This window comes from Diabrotica undecimpunctata, chromosome 6, assembly GCF_040954645.1.
Source record: "Diabrotica undecimpunctata isolate CICGRU chromosome 6, icDiaUnde3, whole genome shotgun sequence".
Classification (NCBI taxonomy): Eukaryota; Metazoa; Arthropoda; class Insecta; order Coleoptera; family Chrysomelidae; genus Diabrotica; species Diabrotica undecimpunctata.
In genome coordinates, this window is record NC_092808.1 from 142,672,026 (window position 1) to 142,694,054 (window position 22,029).

A 22,029-nucleotide genomic window follows, 5' to 3' on the forward strand; every position below is an offset into this window, starting at 1 on the left:
GATTTCTTGGTTGACGAAACCAAACTTCAGATTTTTGCCTAAATCTGTGCCTGCTATAAAATGCACAATGACTGTTACAGAAGCTCTATAATTAAATTAAATTTAAAATTAAGTACAGGAATGATTATGTTTATTCAACTTTTTTCTTTCTACCTCAAAAATGTACATATCGCACTATATTCGAATACCTACGCTAAATTGAATGATTAACAACAAAATCATTATACAATTTATTAAAGCTGTTAAAATAAAAATTTTCCTACATACCCATCTTTTACGGCAGGTAAATAATCGACATTAAGTTCATCATGAGAGCTAAAACCTCTCTGGGAGATGCTGATTGGTCTACATTTTTTAATGGTTTAAAGCCCAGTTCCATAATGTTAATATCCACCACCTTTAAAAAAATAATATTTAAATTGGTACTATCTATTTAATAACTTTTCAATACGTAGAAAGAAATATTCGATTTTTATTATCATTTTTTCTAATTAAAAGTGTTGAGCGCTTTTCTCTTGTTAATATTTTGAATTGTATGAAAATGCAACCTTATTTGAAACTTGATAATCCACACTTTTAAACAGAATTCAAAATAATAGTAACATAATAATGATTTAAGTAGCATTGACTTTTAAACATAGGCGTGGCCAGCGCCCCCACTCATACATTTTTTAAATTTTTTTTATTCCTAACAATGATATTTTCATATATGAAAAACAGTTTACAATGTTTTGAAAGAATTTTTTAAATTTAAAATATATTTGTTAGAACAATAAATTTTTGAAATAAGTAAAGTTGTTTTATATTAAATTATTGCGTGATCATATAAAAAATATGGGTGGCCGGAGTCACATATATAAATAATTACGTTTAAAATTCAGATTTACTTTAAAAATGTATTATAACAACACATTGCAATACCATTTGTCGTTGGAATGTACGATTTTTTTAAATGCTTCAACTACACTATCTTTATCTGTATTTAGAGCAAGTTCTTGTTCAACAAAAAGGCACTATTAGTGGGCGCTCACCCTCGCTCCGACCATAGGAGCGTATTATATTATCGATCGCCAGGTAAAATAAATGCATTATTTTAAATACGAGCGATCACTGTCAGTGCTATGTTCTAGGCAAGGATACGATGCGATGTTATGAATAACGGAGACCATCGCGTTGTATCCTCGCCTAGATCATAGCACTGACAGTGAACGTTCAAGCAATTTGATTAAAACCCAGCCTGTGAGAAATGTTCACCCCTGTGAATTACGTTCGGGTGTAACAATTCATTGAAGCGAGGTGTGTTAACTCAAGTAAAAACAGGAGTCACCCACCGCGCTCCAATGCTCCAGACCATCCCTTCCCCCTATAGCACTCTGATTAGTGATAGGGCACAAATATCAGCCAAATGCTCTTCATGTGGAGGTCCTGGGTAACAGAACCCTAACATAGTTTCCTAACCGAATACAAAACTCAGGACAAGCGCATTGTCGCTATAATCCTGTGACAGTGAACGTTCACATTTAAAAATAATGCATTTATATAAGAGGACCAAGTAAAAATCCTTTATATATTTTCTGAAAACTTCGCCGGGCAAAACAAAAATGCTGTAATGATTCATTTGTTAACAGTTTTAGTTAATAAAAAACGATTTTTAAAAATAGTATATCATTTTCCAGAGCCAGGTCACAGCTTTCTACCTGTGATCTCACTGTGATCGTGACTTTGGTACTATAGAACAAAAAAAGCGCAACAAAGAAATATTATATTTGCCTGAACAGTGGCACTCTATGGTAGAATGCTGCGGTAAAACGTTTGTTGTTGAGTGTATTACACAAGAAATGATTTTTGATGTTAACTTATTTTTGGATTCACACTTTAGAAAGACTTCAGTTGTCAAGAAAAAACCATGTACAATATCCAAGTTCCGAATATTTATTTATGATTCTACAATGCCAGAAAAAGTGTGCGTTACAGGATCTCACAATCCTACTTGTGTAACCTGTTACCCTTTATTTAAAAACCCAGGTAAATTCATAGACCTAAATAAGATTCCATTGGCATATAAAGAAAAACTCTCACTTAAATACAAGAAATACAACAATATGTACCTCCTGCTTATCTTTCTTTTTTTGACGCTATTACACGAGAACAAAATAATGCAGATAGTGATTATGACTAAAATACACTATATTTACCCACTATTTTGTATTTTATGTAAAAATCACATAATTTTTTAATGTTTTACTTTAAAATATAATACTATTTTTTGCATTCACTTGATATTTTAGTTTTTTCTTATGTATTTCCATAAATTTTCAGTTTTTCAAGATTTTGAGAGCAAAAACCGTCCAGTGGAAATTAAAAAAAAAATTAACTTTAAACTCAAAAATTCAAATTCAAAAAGTACTATACATAAAAGCCTTTGATTTCTGTTTTCCACAGAAAATATAAAATTATTAAATTTTATAAAACTACGCGATTTAACGTTTTTGTCATTTTTTTTTTCAAAACTATAAGAACTGCACGTAGCCGGTTTTTGCAACGGGGTCTTCAATTTTTACAAAATACAATAAATATCACCAAATATCAGGGAGGACTCGTCGTGAGTGACTAACTCTGTATAGAGTTTTATACCCTGCAGTCTATTTTTTGTTGAAGCTAATTTTGATTACTTTGAGATACGTGTAGTTTCATTTTTGACTTATGAAATATCGCTAATAAATTTTTCTTACCAATGATTACGGTGTTAACAGCTGGTAATAATTTTCTTTGTTCCATCCATTGATCAACAATGAATTTAGTTAAATAGTTTCTGGTACCGTCTGGCAATACAACTACCACTTTCTTTCCCTTTCCCAAGTTTAAATCTTTGACTGCTTTTAAAGCACCTGCCATTATTACGCCACTGCTTAACCCTAAAACAAACAAATATCCATTATAAGTTAAGTTGGTGATGGTAATGAAATGCTGATAACTCTATAGTATAGTTTCGCAATTGTAGACATAAAATTCCAATAACCGATGACCATTATGAGTTATTATTGGTCTTTCAGTGGCGTACAAAAATTTTTTGTTAGAGTGACAAGTAGTGCTACTTGTATTGAACAATTTTTACAAATTATATTATATACTACTATTCTCTCCCTAATAAGAAATTTCTAAGCAAATATGAACGATCGATCATAATGCAACTGAATACTTTAGAAATCGTTCTATACGAACCAAAAAAGGCAATTAAAATAAAATAAAATAATTTATCAAAATCCAATTTACGTGCAAGAGGTGAAATTATTGAACCAATTACAAATTTGTGATAAACCCTGGAATGTCGATATACCAAGTCAGAATATCTGGTAATTTTTAATTTTTTAATTAACAATTCATATAATTCGTCCTGGATAACTGGGTTTAAACCATTTTTTTGTTGAGTTATCATTAACATTATCAAGTACACATATGTAGGACCTTACAAAGTAAAATTTGAAAAAATATGTTCGGTAAATAAAATGAGTAATGTAACAATAAAACACTGAAAACTTTGTTTTCAAAACTTCCACAAATTTTTATTTTAACTTCTTATCACTACAGCTGTTTCGGCTGATTGCCTTTCTCAAGTGATCTGTTTTTGGCATGGGTTAACACTTTATAGTCTCTAATGAAATAAGTTGAGGAGGGGAGAACTGTTTGTCTCAAGCTGGTCATTCAGAATTATATCTGTGTTTTTTAATTTGTTAATTTCCATAGATTCTAACAAAGATAGCTTAAGGCCTTTATTTTGAATGTGTAGAATTTAAATTTACAATAGAAACAGAACAAAATCAATCCATAAATTTTTTAGATTTAAAATTACCAGACTTAAAAACAAACATGACTTCTCCATATTTCATAAACCTACCCATACTGACACGACTATTCACAATTCATCATCCCATCCCACACAACATAAACTGGCAGCCTATCATAGTATGTTACATAGATTAACAGCAATTCCTATGTCAAAATACAATTTTGAGACAGAATTAAATATCATTAAGCAAATAGCAGTAACAATGGATACAACGAACAAACAATTAATAAAATGCTAAATCAAAAAACTACACAAGAAAGCCCTGAACTTAGTATTTCCACCACCAGAGAAAAAACCCAGTACCTTCTGCTCGATTACATATACAGGCAAAATATCACAAAAATAGCCAAACACATAAAAAAGAAAGAATAACACCAGCTTTCAGAACAAATAACAACCTAGGCAAATATATTAAAAACAATAAGAGCCAACATAAAAAACACTTACACAGTGGTGTGTACAAACTTAATGTGGCGACTGCCCAAAAACTTACATTGGTCAAACAGGTAGAAATTTAATAAACGAATAGCAGAACATAAAAGGGCTTTCAATAATAGAAAAACAGATTCTACATATGCACTTCACCTTCTAGATCATAATCATCTTTTGATGACGAATTTAAATTCTACACATTCAAAATAAAGGCCTTAAGCTATCTTTGTTAGAATCTATGGAAATTAACAAATTAAAAAACACAGATATAATTCTGAATGACCAGCTTGAGACAAACAGTTCTCCCCTCCTCAACTTATTTCATTAGAGACTATAAAGTGTTAACCCATGCCAAAAACCAGATCACTTGAGAAAGGCAATCAGCCGAAACAGCTGTAGTGATAAGAAGTTAAAATAAAATTGTGGAAGTTTTGAAACAAAGTTTTCAGTGTTTTATTGTTACATAAAATGAATTTCCAATCAAGTAACGGTCGAATCCATCAATTATTTAAAATTGAGTAATTTGCCACCCTAGTTGGCCAAAAGACATTGCCACTAAACTAATATATTAAAAATATTTCTATAAATTTATTGTAGGTCGAATTCGTTTTATATGAATCATTTTATAATACGTTAGGTGTGTGTATTAGATAATTAAATACATGTTAGGTTTGATTATCTTCTCTAAAACCACCTCTAAGGACTCAAAGAAAGTAATAACATTAGGAGAAGGAGATCTTTAGCAGTTTTTCATACATACTGACTTTTTATTTAAATGTGCTTTAGCTGAAATACCAATTATTTTAAAATGCTTATCAGTAATATATTTGTCAAAGCTTATTATATTACAAGACAAAGTGTTTTTTACCCAGATAGCAATATCATCCAGACTGGAACCCAAAACAAATAAATTTTTTTGTAAAAAAAGGAGAAATCCTTTTTTTTTTTCAACATCCGGCAGGTACTGTGCATTTTTATTGTACAAAACTGCTAAAGAAGTTAATAAATTGAAAAAAGGTGAAGACTTAAAAGTTTTACTTGAGCGCATGCGCTACGAGTCATTCATCAAAGCTACTACGAGTCATTCATCAAAGCTACTACGAAAAATACCGCCAAAGTTGTCATCACTCGTGCCTATTTTAGATGCTTTAGATGAGTACTCAAAAAGTTCAGCGGTGGCTTGAAAACTACAATGTTCAGCCGACTGACTGGAGATGGTTTTCAAAAGATGGATCGTTGCATCCATTAAAAATGAAAGAGTCGGCTGCTCCTGAAGAACTTTTTGGTGGAGAGGAATAAATTTATTACCAAACTTTCCACATTTTAGAGAGACGTAGTTGAATATTGCTTTTCATTGCTTCTAAATAGTTTAGGACCATTGAAGCAATAAAACACTTAAGACGCTTTTTTCCTTCGATTCATTGATAGTGAACTTTAGGACTGATTCAATACATTGATAATTATCGCAATTCTGATAGTGAAAAAAAAAGATATACAAATATCATTAGATTTACAGTGCCAGGGGGAGTAACAAAGACACAGAGTATTCAGAGAAACAAAACTGTTAAACGATTTAACACAAAACACTGGATCTACACGTTGACGCATCTACAACTCACGCACTTTTTACGGAAGCGCCAATACATAAAGAATAACAGGTATGATATTGCGCAGGCCACTGTCAGCAGATTCCTACTCTTGACGTCACAATGAGAGTGGACGTCAATGTAATATATCTATATAATGGAAATGTTTTTACTTTTTTAGCTTTTGGCTTCTTTGGTAAGTTTATTGTAGATTTTATGGTGTTTTGTTAGATTTAAGTTGATTTGTAGGCTTTTAAGTGTGAAAAAATTATTATTAGGAATATTTTGAACTCTTAATGCGATTTTATAAGTGATATTGGCTTTGTAGGTATATCTCCTTCATATGGCTAATATTATGGTATTTAAAAAGTTATAAATAAGGTATGTTTAATTATTAAGAAGAATAGTAAAGAGAAACAAAGCTTACTTTTCACTCGCCCATGTGTTCCGCTCCAAAAGCACACACCGGAGATCGAAAATCAGGGCCTACAAAACTATTATCAGACTAATAATATGTTATGGATGCGAGACATGGCTGATGACAGAAGACACAAAACGAAATCTGGAAGTATTCGAACGAAAAGTTCTAAGGAAGGTAGGACAAGAGATGTCGATAAATCTGGTACGTTTCATGGTTTTCTTAAGGACTCGGTAGTGGAAAAACTGTGGGTTACTGTTTGTTGCCGTGAAGACAAATTTACTACTAAAACCTCAAGAATTTGTTCCAAATACTTTAAGATGGGAGACTTTGAAAGAAATTTGCAGCTTGATTTTCTGCAATGAATCAAAGAAAGGACCTAAGCTGATGCTATTCCTTGTCTACACATGCCACAATCAAAAAAATTATTCATTAATCAACTTAAAAGGCAGGAAAGACTTTCCAAAATAGTCGAAGAGGATTATGAAACAGATAATTACACAATCTCTTTCGATCTCGAATATATTTTAGAATTAAGAAATTAAACCTAACATTTAAAGAAGATATAAGAAATAAAAGAAAATTAAACAAAAAAGTAACTTAAAACTTGTATTTTATTTGTTTTGTCGATTTTATTACAGATAATTACTAATCACTTATTTCCATCTGTTTACGTGCAACTAGAGACTACTTGAGACTGACGCCAAATAAGACAAGCCAATAAAAATAGAGCTCATAAAATTTAGGAAGGCTACCTTCCTAGAATTAAAAAGCGAAGGATACAAAAAAAGTTTAAAATAAAATTCACAAATTTATTTTACAGATTTATTTTTATTCACTGCGTTATTTATTAATTTTTTCAATCAAAATAATGAAACAACTATATTTCAATAAATCCGAAATAGTTCAATAGAGACTCTGTTAATCTATAAAATGACTCTTTATTGCCAATTAAAAATTAACTGTGTTCCGAGTGCTGATGTTCTTTTGGAGAATATTTAAAATCACTCTCATTGTGACGACATGCGCGAACTCGTCCCAATTTCTCGCTCGGGAGTATAATACCTGTTATTCTTTGGGCCCAGACAATATCATAAATAGGTTGTTTAACAACACTTTTAAAAGTGATATTTTGTCACTGCAAGAAAGACTGCGGTGCCTCATGTAGCTACAGAAAAGTGAGGTTATTTTGAAACCAGAGCGCCAAAAACTCATTATTCAGTTCATTTTAACCAAATTTCACTGTTTATAAACTTTTTTGTAGTTAGGAATAAGGGGTAGTTTGTAGCCTTAAAAAATAAATTTTGATGGGTTGAAATACTCAGAAATTATATTAAGAATATTAAACAATTATGATTATGTTTATTATGAATCAATAATGATTAGATAAATCATTCGATCCAAATTTTATCCTCCTTAAGCTTTTTGATCAATCTGACCAGTTCGAGGTAGTTTATATCCTTGAAAATGATTTTTTAAAGGGTTGAAATATTAAAAAAATATAGTTATAGTATCAGACAATCATTATTTAATTTATCTAAACTAAATTTCACCCTTCTTAAGCTTTTTTATAGATTTTGTCAATGAAGGGTAGTTTTCACCTTTAAAAAATTAAAAGCAGCCATCTGCTTAATGTAGATTTAGAAGTAGAATGTAAGTTGAACTTAATTCTGAATTTTACATTTGACTTAATACGCTTTTAGCACAGACTCAAGTTTGTGTTTGTGAAAAGGATTTAGCGAAAGAAGAATATTATGGCAAAAAATATGTGAATTGTGTAATACTCTGTACGAATAATGTAAAGTACCCAACACCTAACCAAAAGAAATCTTGTTTGTTCTTACCAACTAATAATCCTTCTTCCTTTATTAATCTTCTAGCCACGTTCAGAGACTCTTTGTCATCTAATTTGTACCATTTATCTATATTCGATCGATCACATACTGTAGGAATAATAGTATCTCCTATACCTTCGACTTCGGAAAATTTCACATCTGTTTTATTAATTGTGTCTGGTTCAGCAAATAATGAACCATAAGGATCGGCACCTATTATTATTGTATTCGGAGAAATTTCTTTAAACTTTCTGCCTATACCAGTCATTGTTCCGCCTGTACCAGCTCCAATAACCTATACAAATTAAATATACGAGAATTATTAATGGGTTGTGTTCACGTTTATAGAATGCTTTAAACAAAGATGACTCTCTAACTTACGATCATATCAACTTGTCCATCACACTGGTAATATATCTCTTCAGCTGTAATGTCATAATGGGCTACCGCATTGGATGGATTAGAATACTAAAAATAAGAGCCATAAAATTCCTTAAAATTAAAAATATCATGTAATAAAATTGATACAATTTTAATACTGTTCCGATATAATATTAAATATATACAGCTACATAATTAAAAATAATAATAAATACATATTTGCAACATATTTTTATAATGTTGAGTTGTCGGGAAATTCATTACTTCAGCGGTCAATTTACGGTCAATGTCAGCGGTGAATTTACCCCTGATTTACCCCTAAAACTCCCTCGTAGGGGTGGGGGGAAACCACCGTAGAAAAATGTTTCAAATAAGAAATGTAGCTGAGATAATGTTGAACAAAAAGAGAATTTAAAAAAATATAAATTTAAATATTTGATTCCCAAGGAGAAAAAGAAGTGTAACTATTAAAATGGTGATACACACAGACAAATATTATTGTATTTTAAGGTGAACTAGATTTATGGAACAATTACTGGAAGAATGAAAATATATGCGAAGCTGCCAGGATAAAGTAACAAAGGTGCTTGACGTTTGTGACGCCAATACTTTTTCTATAATCCACAACCTTCTAAAAATCTTGGCTACTCTTCCAGGTAACTAAACAGTCCTATTTATTGACCTACAAGGCAAGAAGTCAATAACGCCGACGAAAGAATAAGAAAAAGGAACAAATTTTTAGTAGAAACTAGTAGAGAGAAAATCATCAGAACACTATAAGAAAGTAGAACACCAGGAATGGAAGACATCCACAACATCGCACTCAAGGAACTTCCGAAGAAAATATTGTGCAACTACACTACATTTTCAGATTTTGCCTAAAAAACGAGCATTTTCCGAACAACTGGAAACATGCAAAAATCATCCCTTTAGATTCATCATCCCACCAGAGAAGGACGGCAGAAGACCAAGAAAACTGGAGGCCAATAACTCTACTGAAGTCACTAGGAAAAATATTGGAGAAAATCATCTACAGAATACTGATAAAGCATGTGAAAAGAGGAAAAATAATTCAAGAGGACCCATTCGGATTCAGAAGAGGAAGAAACTGCGAACTACAGCTAGCAACAGTAATCAGCGACATGAAGATACACTTCAACAGAAACCAAAAAACTGAAATGGCCATCATCGACATTGAAAAGGCGTACGACACGGTCTGGAAGAAAGTCCTTATTCACAAGATGTGCAGAGCTAGCTTCCCATATTATTCAGTTAATATATGTGACTCATATTTAACTAATAAAACTTTTCAAGTTTTAGCTGACCAAAAGATGTCCAGGATGCAAGAAGTTCAAGAAAGAATGCCTCAGAACAGAACAGACTTACCAACAGATGCAAGAACAAATACAGCACTATGTGCAGATGACTTGGCAATCAAGAAAAGAGGATAGAAGGATCGTCCAGACGTTAGAAAACCACCTAGAGAGGATTTCAGAACTCACAGATAAATGGAAAAACAAGATAAACCAGCAAACCAGCCCACCAGTTGTCGACATCACGATGAGAGGAAACGTCATACATTCGAAAACGTCATACAGTCAAATACCTAAGAGTCCACCTCGACAGAAGATTAAATTAAATGTCAAGAAGCATGTTCAAGAAACTAAGGTAAAAGCAACTATAGCTAAAAAACTAATATTTCCTTATATTTTCAGGACAAGTCCCCTAACGAAGTCCAAGAAGATTCAATTATACCAGGCTACGTTAGGTCGGTGATGTTATATGCAGTTCCAGGAAATCATACGAAGCCATGTTAGAGTTGCTTCCTAAGACAGAAGAGATTTATTTTCACGTTCAAAGCGACTGTGAATAGGCGTTCTGAAGATCCCTTTAAGGGCGAAATACGTATAAGCGGATACACAGACGCACTATACGTGAAATCACATCTTAACTGTCTTTTTCCTTTTATTCCGATATACTCTGTACGAGTACTAGAAACCAAATTCGCTAAGGATTTTTGCTTAGTTGAGGAGATATGTTGTAGAATGCAATTTTTAGATTCCCCATGTCTATATTAACATCTTTATCAACGTTTGTTTGATCTTGCAATTCTTAGAAGGCACAGATTAAAGCAAAAATCTGAATTTGGTTTCGAAAATTAGTTTACGGATTTTAATATCAGATGTCGCTATTTGCGTCCATACGAAGCCATGTTAGAGTTGCTTCCTAGGACAGAAAAGATTTATTTTCGCGTTCAAAGCGACTGTGAATAGCCGTTCTGAAGAGCCCTGTTAGGGCGAAATACGTATAAGCGGATACACACACGCACTATACGTGAAATCAAATCTTAACTGTCTTTTTCCCATATATATATATATATATATATATATATATATATATATATATATATATATATATATATAAGAAAAAAGAAGTACTTGTGACTCGTTTGGAACAAATATATAACTGTTTTGGATGGGTTGGAGTCAATAATAGGGCTATTGGTAAACTATTTTTTTATTCTCGAGCTTTCAATTGTGTTTACAATTATTATCAAGAGCTAAAAAAGACAAAATACTTACAAGGTTGAACTAAAAAGAAAAAACAATTTTTGTTAACTTACCAAATAAAAATTAGTTTGGTAAGTAAAAATTACTGCTTACATGTTCAAATTATTTTATATAAAAATGTTTTGATCTAACAAATGTTTCTCCGAAAATTTCTATAATTTTGAAAACATTTTTTTTATTAATATAAAAATAATTGAATTTATAAATAAGTTCAAATAGCAACCAATTACAAATAGCCTCTAATGTCATAAATGCCAACATAAAATTTTTATTTTTGACAATTATATTGCCAAAAGTAAAACTTAGTTTAAACATTCTTTTTTTGTTTAGTAACAAAAAGAAGAAGATTTATTCACCCTTGACAGATGTCTGAAAGAATGTGATAGATATATGGAGAATTAAATATGACATTTTACAAGTTTTATATATAAATCATAAAGAAAGAATATAATTATAAATTTTACTTAAACTTTGAATTTCAGATCTTTTGTTTAAACTCTTATCATTTTTGCTAATACAAACCATTTCCAAAAAAGTCCTTTTAAATTTATTACTTTCACTACATAAAATTTTAATGTTATCAAAATCCATAATATGGTCTTTATCGATTACATGTTCTGCCAAAGCACAAGATGGTTTTTTAATTCTGCAATCACTTTTGTGAGAAATAATGCGATTTGAAAGATTTCTTCCGGTCTCACCAACATATTCAGCTTCACACTGAGTACAACTAATGCTGTATACTAAATTCGTTTTTTCAAATTTGTCTATAGGATATTTAGTTTTAGAATATAAAGATGAAATAGTTTTGATGTTCTTTGTTGCTATTTTTATATTGTCAATAACCTTTAGTGTTTGTATTAATTTAGGTGTTAATGATGGTATAAAAGGTAGTGAATGATAATAGATGTTCTGATTGTTAGATACAATGTTTTGAGATTGAGCAAAAAATGGTGTTAAATTATTTATATTACCAATATTAGAAAAAAGCATCCTATGTAGCATATCTGGAGGATAAGAGTTTTCAATTAGAATATTTTTTAATAACTGAAGATCTTCCTGTAGATAATCTGGATGAGAAAGTTTTAAAACACGTTCTTTTAATCCTGTTATAAGGTTCATTTTCATCTTATTTGGATGGTGAGAGTAATAGCTTATAAATCTATTACTACATATGGGTTTTCTGAACCATCTGGTTTTCAACATATTGTCTGTATTTCTTACAATTCTCATGTCAAGGAATGGTAGAGAATTATCTACCTCTTCCTCAACTGTGAATTGTATATGCTGATTATGACTGTTGAAAATGTTGACTGTTTCATGAATTTTGTGTTTAGGAAGTGCCAAAACTAAATCATCTACATATCTCTTAATAAAAGGAATGAAAAAAGTGCAATTACTGATACAATCACTGATAACATCATCCATGACATAGCTACTTAGAATGGGTGAAAGACTAGATCCCATAGGACTACCAAAAATTTGTTTATAAAATACACCATTAAATATAAAAATATTAGAATCAAAAACAAAGTTGATAAGTGTTTTGAAATGTAATAAGTCAATATTAGTGTGTTGTGAAATCTCATTCCAATGTTTTTCAACACTACTTATGATTAAATCTAAAGGCAAATTAGTAAAAAGAGATGTTACATCAAAACTAACTAATTTCCAATAATAATAATAATAATTTCCAATTACCACAAAATTATGTTTTAGTTAGTTTTGATGTAACATCTCTTTTTACTAATTTGCCTTTAGATTTAATCATAAGTAGTGTTGAAAAACATTGGAATGAGATTTCACAACACACTAATATTGACTTATTACATTTCAAAACACTTATCAACTTTGTTTTTGATTCTAATATTTTTATATTTAATGGTGTATTTTATAAACAAATTTTTGGTAGTCCTATGGGATCTAGTCTTTCACCCATTCTAAGTAGCTATGTCATGGATGATGTTATCAGTGATTGTATCAGTAATTGCACTTTTTTCATTCCTTTTATTAAGAGATATGTAGATGATTTAGTTTTGGCACTTCCTAAACACAAAATTCATGAAACAGTCAACATTTTCAACAGTCATAATCAGCATATACAATTCACAGTTGAGGAAGAGGTAGATAATTCTCTACCATTCCTTGACATGAGAATTGTAAGAAATACAGACAATATGTTGAAAACCAGATGGTTCAGAAAACCCATATGTAGTAATAGATTTATAAGCTATTACTCTCACCATCCAAATAAGATGAAAATGAACCTTATAACAGGATTAAAAGAACGTGTTTTAAAACTTTCTCATCCAGATTATCTACAGGAAGATCTTCAGTTATTAAAAAATATTCTAATTGAAAACTCTTATCCTCCAGATATGCTACATAGGATGCTTTTTTCTAATATTGGTAATATAAATAATTTAACACCATTTTTTGCTCAATCTCAAAACATTGTATCTAACAATCAGAACATCTATTATCATTCACTACCTTTTATACCATCATTAACACCTAAATTAATACAAACACTAAAGGTTATTGACAATATAAAAATAGCAACAAAGAACATCAAAACTATTTCATCTTTATATTCTAAAACTAAATATCCTATAGACAAATTTGAAAAAACGAATTTAGTATACAGCATTAGTTGTACTCAGTGTGAAGCTGAATATGTTGGTGAGACCGGAAGAAATCTTTCAAATCGCATTATTTCTCACAAAAGTGATTGCAGAATTAAAAAACCATCTTGTGCTTTGGCAGAACATGTAATCGATAAAGACCATATTATGGATTTTGATAACATTAAAATTTTATGTAGTGAAAGTAATAAATTTAAAAGGACTTTTTTGGAAATGGTTTGTATTAGCAAAAATGATAAGAGTTTAAACAAAAGATCTGAAATTCAAAGTTTAAGTAAAATTTATAATTATATTCTTTCTTTATGATTTATATATAAAACTTGTAAAATGTCATATTTAATTCTCCATATATCTATCACATTCTTTCAGACATCTGTCAAGGGTGAATAAATCTTCTTCTTTTTGTTACTAAACAAAAAAAGAATGTTTAAACTAAGTTTTACTTTTGGCAATATAATTGTCAAAAATAAAAATTTTATGTTGGCATTTATGACATTAGAGGCTATTTGTAATTGGTTGCTATTTGAACTTATTTATAAATTCAATTATTTTTATATTAATAAAAAAAATGTTTTCAAAATTATAGAAATTTTCGGAGAAACATTTGTTAGATCAAAACATTTTTATATAAAATAATTTGAACATGTAAGCAGTAATTTTTACTTACCAAACTAATTTTTATTTGGTAAGTTAACAAAAATTGTTTTTTCTTTTTAGTTCAACCTTGTAAGTATTTTGTCTTTTTTAGCTCTTGATAATAATTGTAAACACAATTGAAAGCTCGAGAATAAAAAAATAGTTTACCAATAGCCCTATTATTGACTCCAACCCATCCAAAACAGTTATATATATATATATATATATATATATATATATAATATATGAAAATTACTTAGTTCTCGGGAACAACCGCGTTGAGAATTTATTACTCGACGTTTCGGCACCCATTTTGGAGCCATTATCAAGAGTGATACGGTTCGGTTCGAGTTCGGGGTCTCAATCTGCCTACTCCTCTCACTCGAGTATATATATATATATATATATATATATATATATATATATATATATATATATATATATATATATATATATATATATATATATATATATATATATATATATATATATATATATTAAAAATCATTCACGCCTTGCGTATAGGCAGCTATGGATTGTTTACTTACTTGATCTAGTATAATGGAATTTGGTGTTGTCTTATGAAGATAGTGGGTTTTTCCGTACTTTCCATTCTCACTAATATATGGTTCGCCCATTGGAACTCTTACGACTGTTGCACCAAATGCTTTCATGATGTCTTCCTTCTCCTTTGAAGACTTATCTGGTAATACGATAATGCATTTGTAATCTACAAATAGAAAACAATTTACGTTAAAAAAGTTTTCTTTCGGTTGTTCTTTTCAGTTGAATATACTTGCATTAAAATCATCTCTTATTACTACTATTTTGTCTCGGAATATATCTAAGGATATTTCCTTATTAATCTTTTTTTTTTTTGTTTTCATTTCTACACAATCTGACTTGAGAGACATAGACAAACACTACATTCAATTTTCCCTATTGAGTACAAATTGTACTGCTTTTATCCTACTCACTCCACCAAACTCTCCCAGTCGTAACCACCAAATAGAGAGCAATAAGAACAATATTTGTACATCAAGAATTATTCCAATAAAAGAACCTTTCTTGAAAAGTGTTATATATTTAGAGAAAAACAATACATGAATAGATGAACTGGCATTGACGGTATTAGATCTTTTACCTTTCATATTTTACCTTTCATCCCATGCTCGTTATTTTTCTGTATTTGCTTTAATTCTACTTTAAAAAGTTAAATAAATACCACAAAGGATTGGATTTGAATGAAAGATCTTAAATCAAATCCCAATCTAGTCACTTTTCCTGTCGATAAAAGAAAGAAAGTTTATCCTAAACATTTTTTAGACTATATATAGACTCTATATAGACTATAAACCAATTACAAATAGCCCAGCCCAATACCTTACCTTGAAATAACAACAAAAGCTATCATCAATTAAACTTTTCTTCGCGTTGAACTAAACTGCTCTACCTAAAATCTCTAATACTCGATAGTACAGTATGTTCCATTTCAGAGAAACTATCCAAAGCAACCACTGACAAAATATCTGGCGAAAACTCTACAATCTGTCGTCGAAAATGTCCCATACTTTTTCAAACATTCTTTTCATTTCCCATTTCACATTTTATAAATATTTCTATAGATAAAACTATAAATACTCTGGAAAATAAACACATCCAAAAAGACCACTTATTTCGCGTTCAAAATAAATTATCTTCACACGTCAAAGGTGCCTCAGTGGGCTCCCATTTCTCTACATTAATTGCTAATATATTCATCGAAGTCTTCGAGAATCGAGCGTTGTCATCATTAATACTCGAAACCACATTTGATTATATATGGATGATACATTCATCATCTGATCTCACGACAAGGATGCCTTCTTCTTCTTCTACGGCACTACAGCCCAAATTGAGCCTTGATTTTTTACGTCCACCATTGCTTGTCTGTGGCTGATCTCCATACACAGACTCCTAAAAGGGCTTTGCGTCGCTGTTAACTGTGTTCCCAGCGCTTTCTTGGCTTTCCAACCGGTCTCTTTCTGTCTGACAGTGGTGCTTCCTTATAAAGTTGATAAAGCCCATTGTTGTATCGAGCTCTGAAGATTCTGTTTTCCCTCACAGGTCCTAGTATTCTCCTCAGTACTTTCCTTTCGAATGTGTCAAGTTTGCTTTTGGATGTTTCTTTCAGGACCCATGCTTTACTGCCATAGCATGCTATTGGTCGAATTAAGGTTTTATAGATTCTCATCTTTGTATTTCGGTGGACATTTTTAGAACGAAATATATGATAGGGGGCAGGCTGAAATAAGCTCTGTTTGCCTGCGTTATTCTCTTCCGTATTTCTCCATCTTCTGATCCGTCGGCATATATATCTACTCCCAGGTATTAAACTTTCCAACCGTTTCAATGTCATCTTTATGTATAATGTTTTGTGGGACTATATTTCTTCGCGTCTGTATCGTCATTTTTGTTTTTTCTGTGTTAATTTCCAGACCTAGTCTTTTTGTTTGCGTTTTTACTCTGTGTATGTTTCCTGTGCTCCTGTTGATTATCTATTCATAATATTAATATCATCGGCATAAGCGGCAACTTAAATCGTTGGGTTGGTCAGTAGTTTTCTTCGTCCAGTTTTCATTTGCCTATTAGCTTATGTGGTATTGCTAGTTCAGCCAATATATTGTAGAGTTTGTTCCTTTTGACTAAGTCGTATGCCTGTTTGAAGTCTACAAACACGTTGTGAACATCAGTGTCATGTTCCCATGATTTACTCAAGATCTGTTTGACTGTAAATATTTAATCCAGTGTCGATCTTCCCCATCGGAAGCCCGTCTGATACTCTCCAATAATATTTTCTGCTAGTGGTTGGAGCCGCTGGTTTATAATATACGTGAGGACGTTATATGCTGTACATAGTAGAAAAATTCCAAGGTAGTTTTTGCACTGGAGTTTGTCTCCTTTCTTTTTATAGATCTTACTATACTTTTCTTCCAGTCGTCGGGTATTTTCTCTTCTTGCCATATGAATTTGACGAGCGCGTGAATGTGACTTGCTAGGTGGTCACCACCTACCTTATACAATTCTGCTGGTATTTCGTCAACTCCCGGGGCTTTATTGTTTTTCTGGGCCTTAATAGCTTTAAGAACTTCCTCTTTAGTTGGAGGTTCTACTCCATTCTCTACTTCATTCTCTACTTCATACCAAGTAGGGTCTGAAAATAATGCTTCCAGGTTTCTGTGACTTTCTGTTGGTAACTGATTATTTGCCCACTTTCATGTTTACATAGACTTGTTTGAGATTTATACCCACTTTTTATCTTTTTTAGGTATTCGTGAGCCCCTTTAATTTGTCCATTTTCATAGGCTCTTTTTTTATTTCTAAATATCTTGTCTACTTTCCGTCTTGCGACTTCAAATGATGTTCGTCTTTTGTGTGCTTCATTTCCTTCCTCTATTGCTTGTCTGCACTTGTCATCGAACCATGCTCATCTTTTTGCCTTTTTCTTGTTTCCCAGGGTGGACGCTGCCGCTGTCAGTACTGCTGTTTTGATATTATTCCATTTGGCATTTATGGAGTGCAGTTCTAGCGTCCTTAACTCATTTGGGACTTCTTCTTCGAACTTCCTTTTACATTCCTGAATCTTCAGTTTTTCTAGGTCCAGTTTGTTTGTTCTTTGTTGTCTTTCGTTTTCTTTCTTTGTTAACTCTGCATCTAAATTTGGTTTGGAGTAAATGATGGTGATCCACAATGGTGATGCTCCTCGTCGTGTTCTCACATCTGAGATGGCTGGATGTTACCAAGGATGGCTAGGTAACCTATTAAATAACCTAAATAGTACACTTTTCAGTATCCAGTTTACAATGAAAATGGAGTCTGATTCATCATCATCATTCCTGTACTTCGTTGTAAAGAAAAATCAATCCCAAGATCTCTTTGGCTCTATTTACCGATAATTCACCTATACAAACCGCCATTTGCATGCCAATTCCGTTCTACCATAAAAAAATAGTTCATCTATCCAATACCTTTTTTAAAGATCAATAAGTCTTTATATACAATGTGTTAATTTAATAGCAATTTCGAAATAAAATGGTCATAACTCGTTTTAAATAACCTGTATAGTAGTATCAAACCTATTAGTGTCACAACAGGTATTGTAAAAAGGATCTAAATATGAGAAAATATACAGGGTGTCCTATGTTTGCTGTACCACGTAGTTATTAATCTCCCTGTAGAATTCGTCATATTATCCAAAGCTGAAGAATATCATTGCCTACATTTTTTCTAAATAAATTTTTCAGATATTATGTACCATAAGAGAATTATCGACCGATGATGCACTAAAAGCTCATCATGTATGTACGTATATACAATAATAAGTAAAGTAAAATATTACGTGAAATGAAAATGAAAAAGACAGCAAAGATTTGATTTCACGTACAAAGCGTCTATGTATCTGTTGATACGTATTTCGACTTAATAAGTCTCATCAGAACAGTTATTCATATCCGTTCTCAACGTGAAAAATAATCTTTTCTGTCTTTTAAGAAGCAACAATAAAATGGCTTCGTTATTTGTTTCGAAACTATCTTACCGATTTAAAATATTACCTTTAATAGCACATGCCCAAGCCAATGCGATCCCGGTATTACCAGAAGTATTTTCAATAATCGTCATACCAGGTTTAAGGGTGCCACATTTTTCCGCATCTTCAATACATCGAAGAAGCATACGTTCTTTTATTGATCCAGTTGGGTTCATGAATTCACATTTTCCATCTAGAATATCACAAGAATACGAATTAATAATAACAGAAAAGATAAAAATATTATGAAACGTTCGAAAAATCTAGTAAGACTAAGTTCAACTAGTGATAATCATTTAACTATTCCTACTCAAATTGAAAGTTGTTGAAACAAGGATTTGATATGACTATTTAAAAAAAATAAGCTGTGAAATCACCGTACAAAATAAAAATATTTGCAAAATTTTATAGACCTAAAGAGTAGAAGCAATATACTATTATATAACTTTTCTTTTCTTGTGCTTACAGCAAAACGTGTGTAAACATTAAAAATATGGTTAAGTTAGGTTAAGTTTCCCTGAATGGGTAGGGCCGCCCAAGTAGAATACCTTCACCGCCTTGTATGTTTGTAAATGGCGACTAATTGAAGCAGCTATCCACTGTCCATTTTCCAAGTTCCTATTCTGTCCCTGTGTGAGAATAAATACTCCCAACTGTTTACGAAACCGACCCCTACCCATAGTTAACCCTCTAATAGCTGCAGCCATACCCGAGGAGAAAACCTTCACTAATACAAAAAACAGTGAAGAAAATCACTGAGAACAACAGGCTAGGGCAGGCGGCTTTGGATCTTCCTTATATCTCGCAGCTCCAACCTCAAGGTGTACCACCATCAAGCTGAAGGGCATAAGGCTACAATTGGCTCTCAAGCGGTGCCTAAAACAGGAAGCCAACCGGAGGGGACTACAGCTTTGGCGGAGTACGCACTGTCACTGAACCGAAAAATCAACTTGTGGGAATAAAATAAAAAAGGTACCTATATAAGTAGGAGAATCTAACAATGGAGGAAAGTGAAAACATAATGAAGGGAACAACAACTACCTAAAAAATTGGGAGACAGAATTCACCAAGGAAGTAATGAAAGTATTATAGGAAGAATCGCCTGAATGGTGTGAGGTACCGGACTATGTGACTGTTAGTACTAGAGGACACAAATGATGCAAAATTGAAGGGGAAATTTGTGTAAGGTACCTAGCCCTTCCAGAATTGTATGTGAAAGAAGATGAAAATTGAGGAATTGTCACCCTTAGTAAAAAGGGAATAACTGACTGACAGGAGCGATAGGTAATTACGTCTGCTTCCGTATCATATTTGAAAACTCTTTCTGAAGTTCAAGACGAACCGGAACTGGACGAATCAGGAAAATCGTTCCAGATCAAAGCCTTTAAACCCAAAATACTATGCACTACTAAAAAATATTTGTTTCACATAATTACCGATTGCCTATATTCTGTTTATTCCTAAATATTAATTATTGGCTCATTATTAATGTACTTACAAATTTCGCACTCTATATTGTCAGCTTTTGGAATTTTATTCATTTTTACCAAAGGTGTATTTCCTACAGCTTTGAGTATACTGGGTAGTATTTTCCCATCAGAGGGTTTCCTAAAATCAATGTGAATATGAATCTAAATAAATATCCATGTAGGTGTATATACATATACAGTAAGGTCTCGTTTTATGCGGTGAATACATTCCACAGAAAAGCACATATAAAAAATTGCATAAAAAAAGACATTAATTGCCTTGATAAAGTAGGGATACGTCCCGTAGCCTTCTAAAATTACATAAAACCAAGACAAAAACAAAAAAGTTTCCAGAAATTATATTAGAAGAGTGATACCTCTAGGAATAATTAAAACGATCTAAAATATCTACCAAAACAATACAATAACAGTAAAAGTAGAAAAAGAACTAACTAACCGACCCTCTATTGAGTCAACTATTGTTCAACCTGATTATGGATGAAATAATAAAAAAAGTAAGAACTAAAAAAAGGTACCAAATGAGAGAAAAACAACTTAAAATAATCTTCTATGCAGACGACGCAGTACTATTCTCTCAAAGTGAAGATGATTTACAACGTTTCCTGCACCAATTTAATATAACCGGCAGAAATTTAACATGTTAATTTCCCCAAAAATGACAAAATGCATTGGTTACAACCGCAAATTTACTAAGATGTAAATTGGAGCTGGAAGGTCAGATAATAGAACAAGTGATGGAGTTTAATTATCTGGGCATCACATTATCTAGCTACGGAAAGCTCGAAACTGAAGTGGAAGATCAAGTGAATAGACCAAACAGAGCCGCAGGCTGCCTAAATGAAACAATATGGAGCAATAAAAATATCGGGAAAGAAACGAAAAGCAGAATTTACAAAACAGTCATCAGACCAATAATGACATACGCGGCAGAAACAAGACCTTACACAGAGAGGACAAAAAGGATGTTAGAAACAGCAGAAATGAAAACACTTAGAAAAATTGATGGTCAGAAACTAAGGGACAGAGCTAGAAATACAGATATACGACGTAGATGCAAGGTGAAGAACTGGGTAAGAAATAGAAGAGTAGAATGGAAGGATCGTATAAGCCGAATTACAACAAATAGAGTAGTAAAGACAGCAAGAGACGGTTCCCCAATAGGAAGACGATCACTAGGAAGAGCACGAAAACGATGGAACGACAACTTATTGGAGGCACATTGAAAAACAGACAGAGTCATGTCTATATAAAAAGAAGATGAAGAAGAAGAAGATATATATATATATTTATATAAATAATCTTAGTACAAAATATTAATTACTTTAATTTTAATTATACTCTTACCAGCCCCATTTGCCATGTGGAGATTGTTCAGTTTTATGAAGGTCCTTGGTCCATGGACATTTAGGTGGTCTATTGGGAAGTGTAGCATGATCCTCTAGAGGCGATCTAAAACAGTATTCTGGATCTCGATTTTTTGGTCCCGGACTCATGGCAAAATGTGAATTTAAAAATGCTAAATTTATATTTGGAAGTACGTGTAGACTTGTTCCAAAAAGTGCAAAAGATTGAGTATAAATATGTAAGATCGTCTTTGTTCGATCTGATATAGAAATCCTATT

The 22,029-nt window shown here is 31.9% G+C and overlaps 1 protein-coding gene and 1 long non-coding RNA gene across 2 annotated transcripts in view; both read right to left on the reverse strand.

Moving 5' to 3' along the window:
- Positions 1-392, reverse strand: part of LOC140442885 (uncharacterized) — a 7,082-nt gene extending 6,690 nt beyond the window's left edge. Inside the window, exon 1 of the long non-coding RNA XR_011951168.1 lies at positions 268-392. This is a non-coding gene — a long non-coding RNA (uncharacterized lncRNA). The remainder of the gene's footprint in view (positions 1-267) is intronic.
- Positions 393-2,658: 2,266 nt separating this feature from the next.
- On the reverse strand, positions 2,659-21,991 carry LOC140444654 (cystathionine beta-synthase-like). The gene is made up of 7 exons (XM_072536416.1): positions 21,752-21,991; positions 20,416-20,525; positions 18,943-19,110; positions 14,899-15,080; positions 8,500-8,586; positions 8,128-8,413; positions 2,659-2,915 (listed from the first exon to the last, which is right to left on the reverse strand). Exons 1-7 carry the CDS (start codon positions 21,898-21,900, stop codon positions 2,659-2,661), a joined length of 1,239 nt encoding a protein of 412 aa, XP_072392517.1. The 5' UTR covers positions 21,901-21,991.
- Between the last annotated feature and the right edge of the window lie 38 nt (positions 21,992-22,029).

What these genes read in the sequence shown, in the direction of transcription:
- LOC140444654 (XM_072536416.1), bottom strand. Translation starts at nt 21,900, where the DNA reads ATGAGTCCGGGACCAAAAAATCGAGATCCAGAATACTGTTTTAGATCG. An exon ending in TTGGGCATGTGCTATTAAAG is followed by an intron (nt 15,081 to 18,942) that starts GTAATATTTTAA and finishes TTCTATTTGTAG; the next exon opens with ATTACAAATGCATTATCGTA. An exon ending in GGAAGAAGGATTATTAGTTG is followed by an intron (nt 2,916 to 8,127) that starts GTAAGAACAAAC and finishes TGTTTGTTTTAG; the next exon opens with GGTTAAGCAGTGGCGTAATA.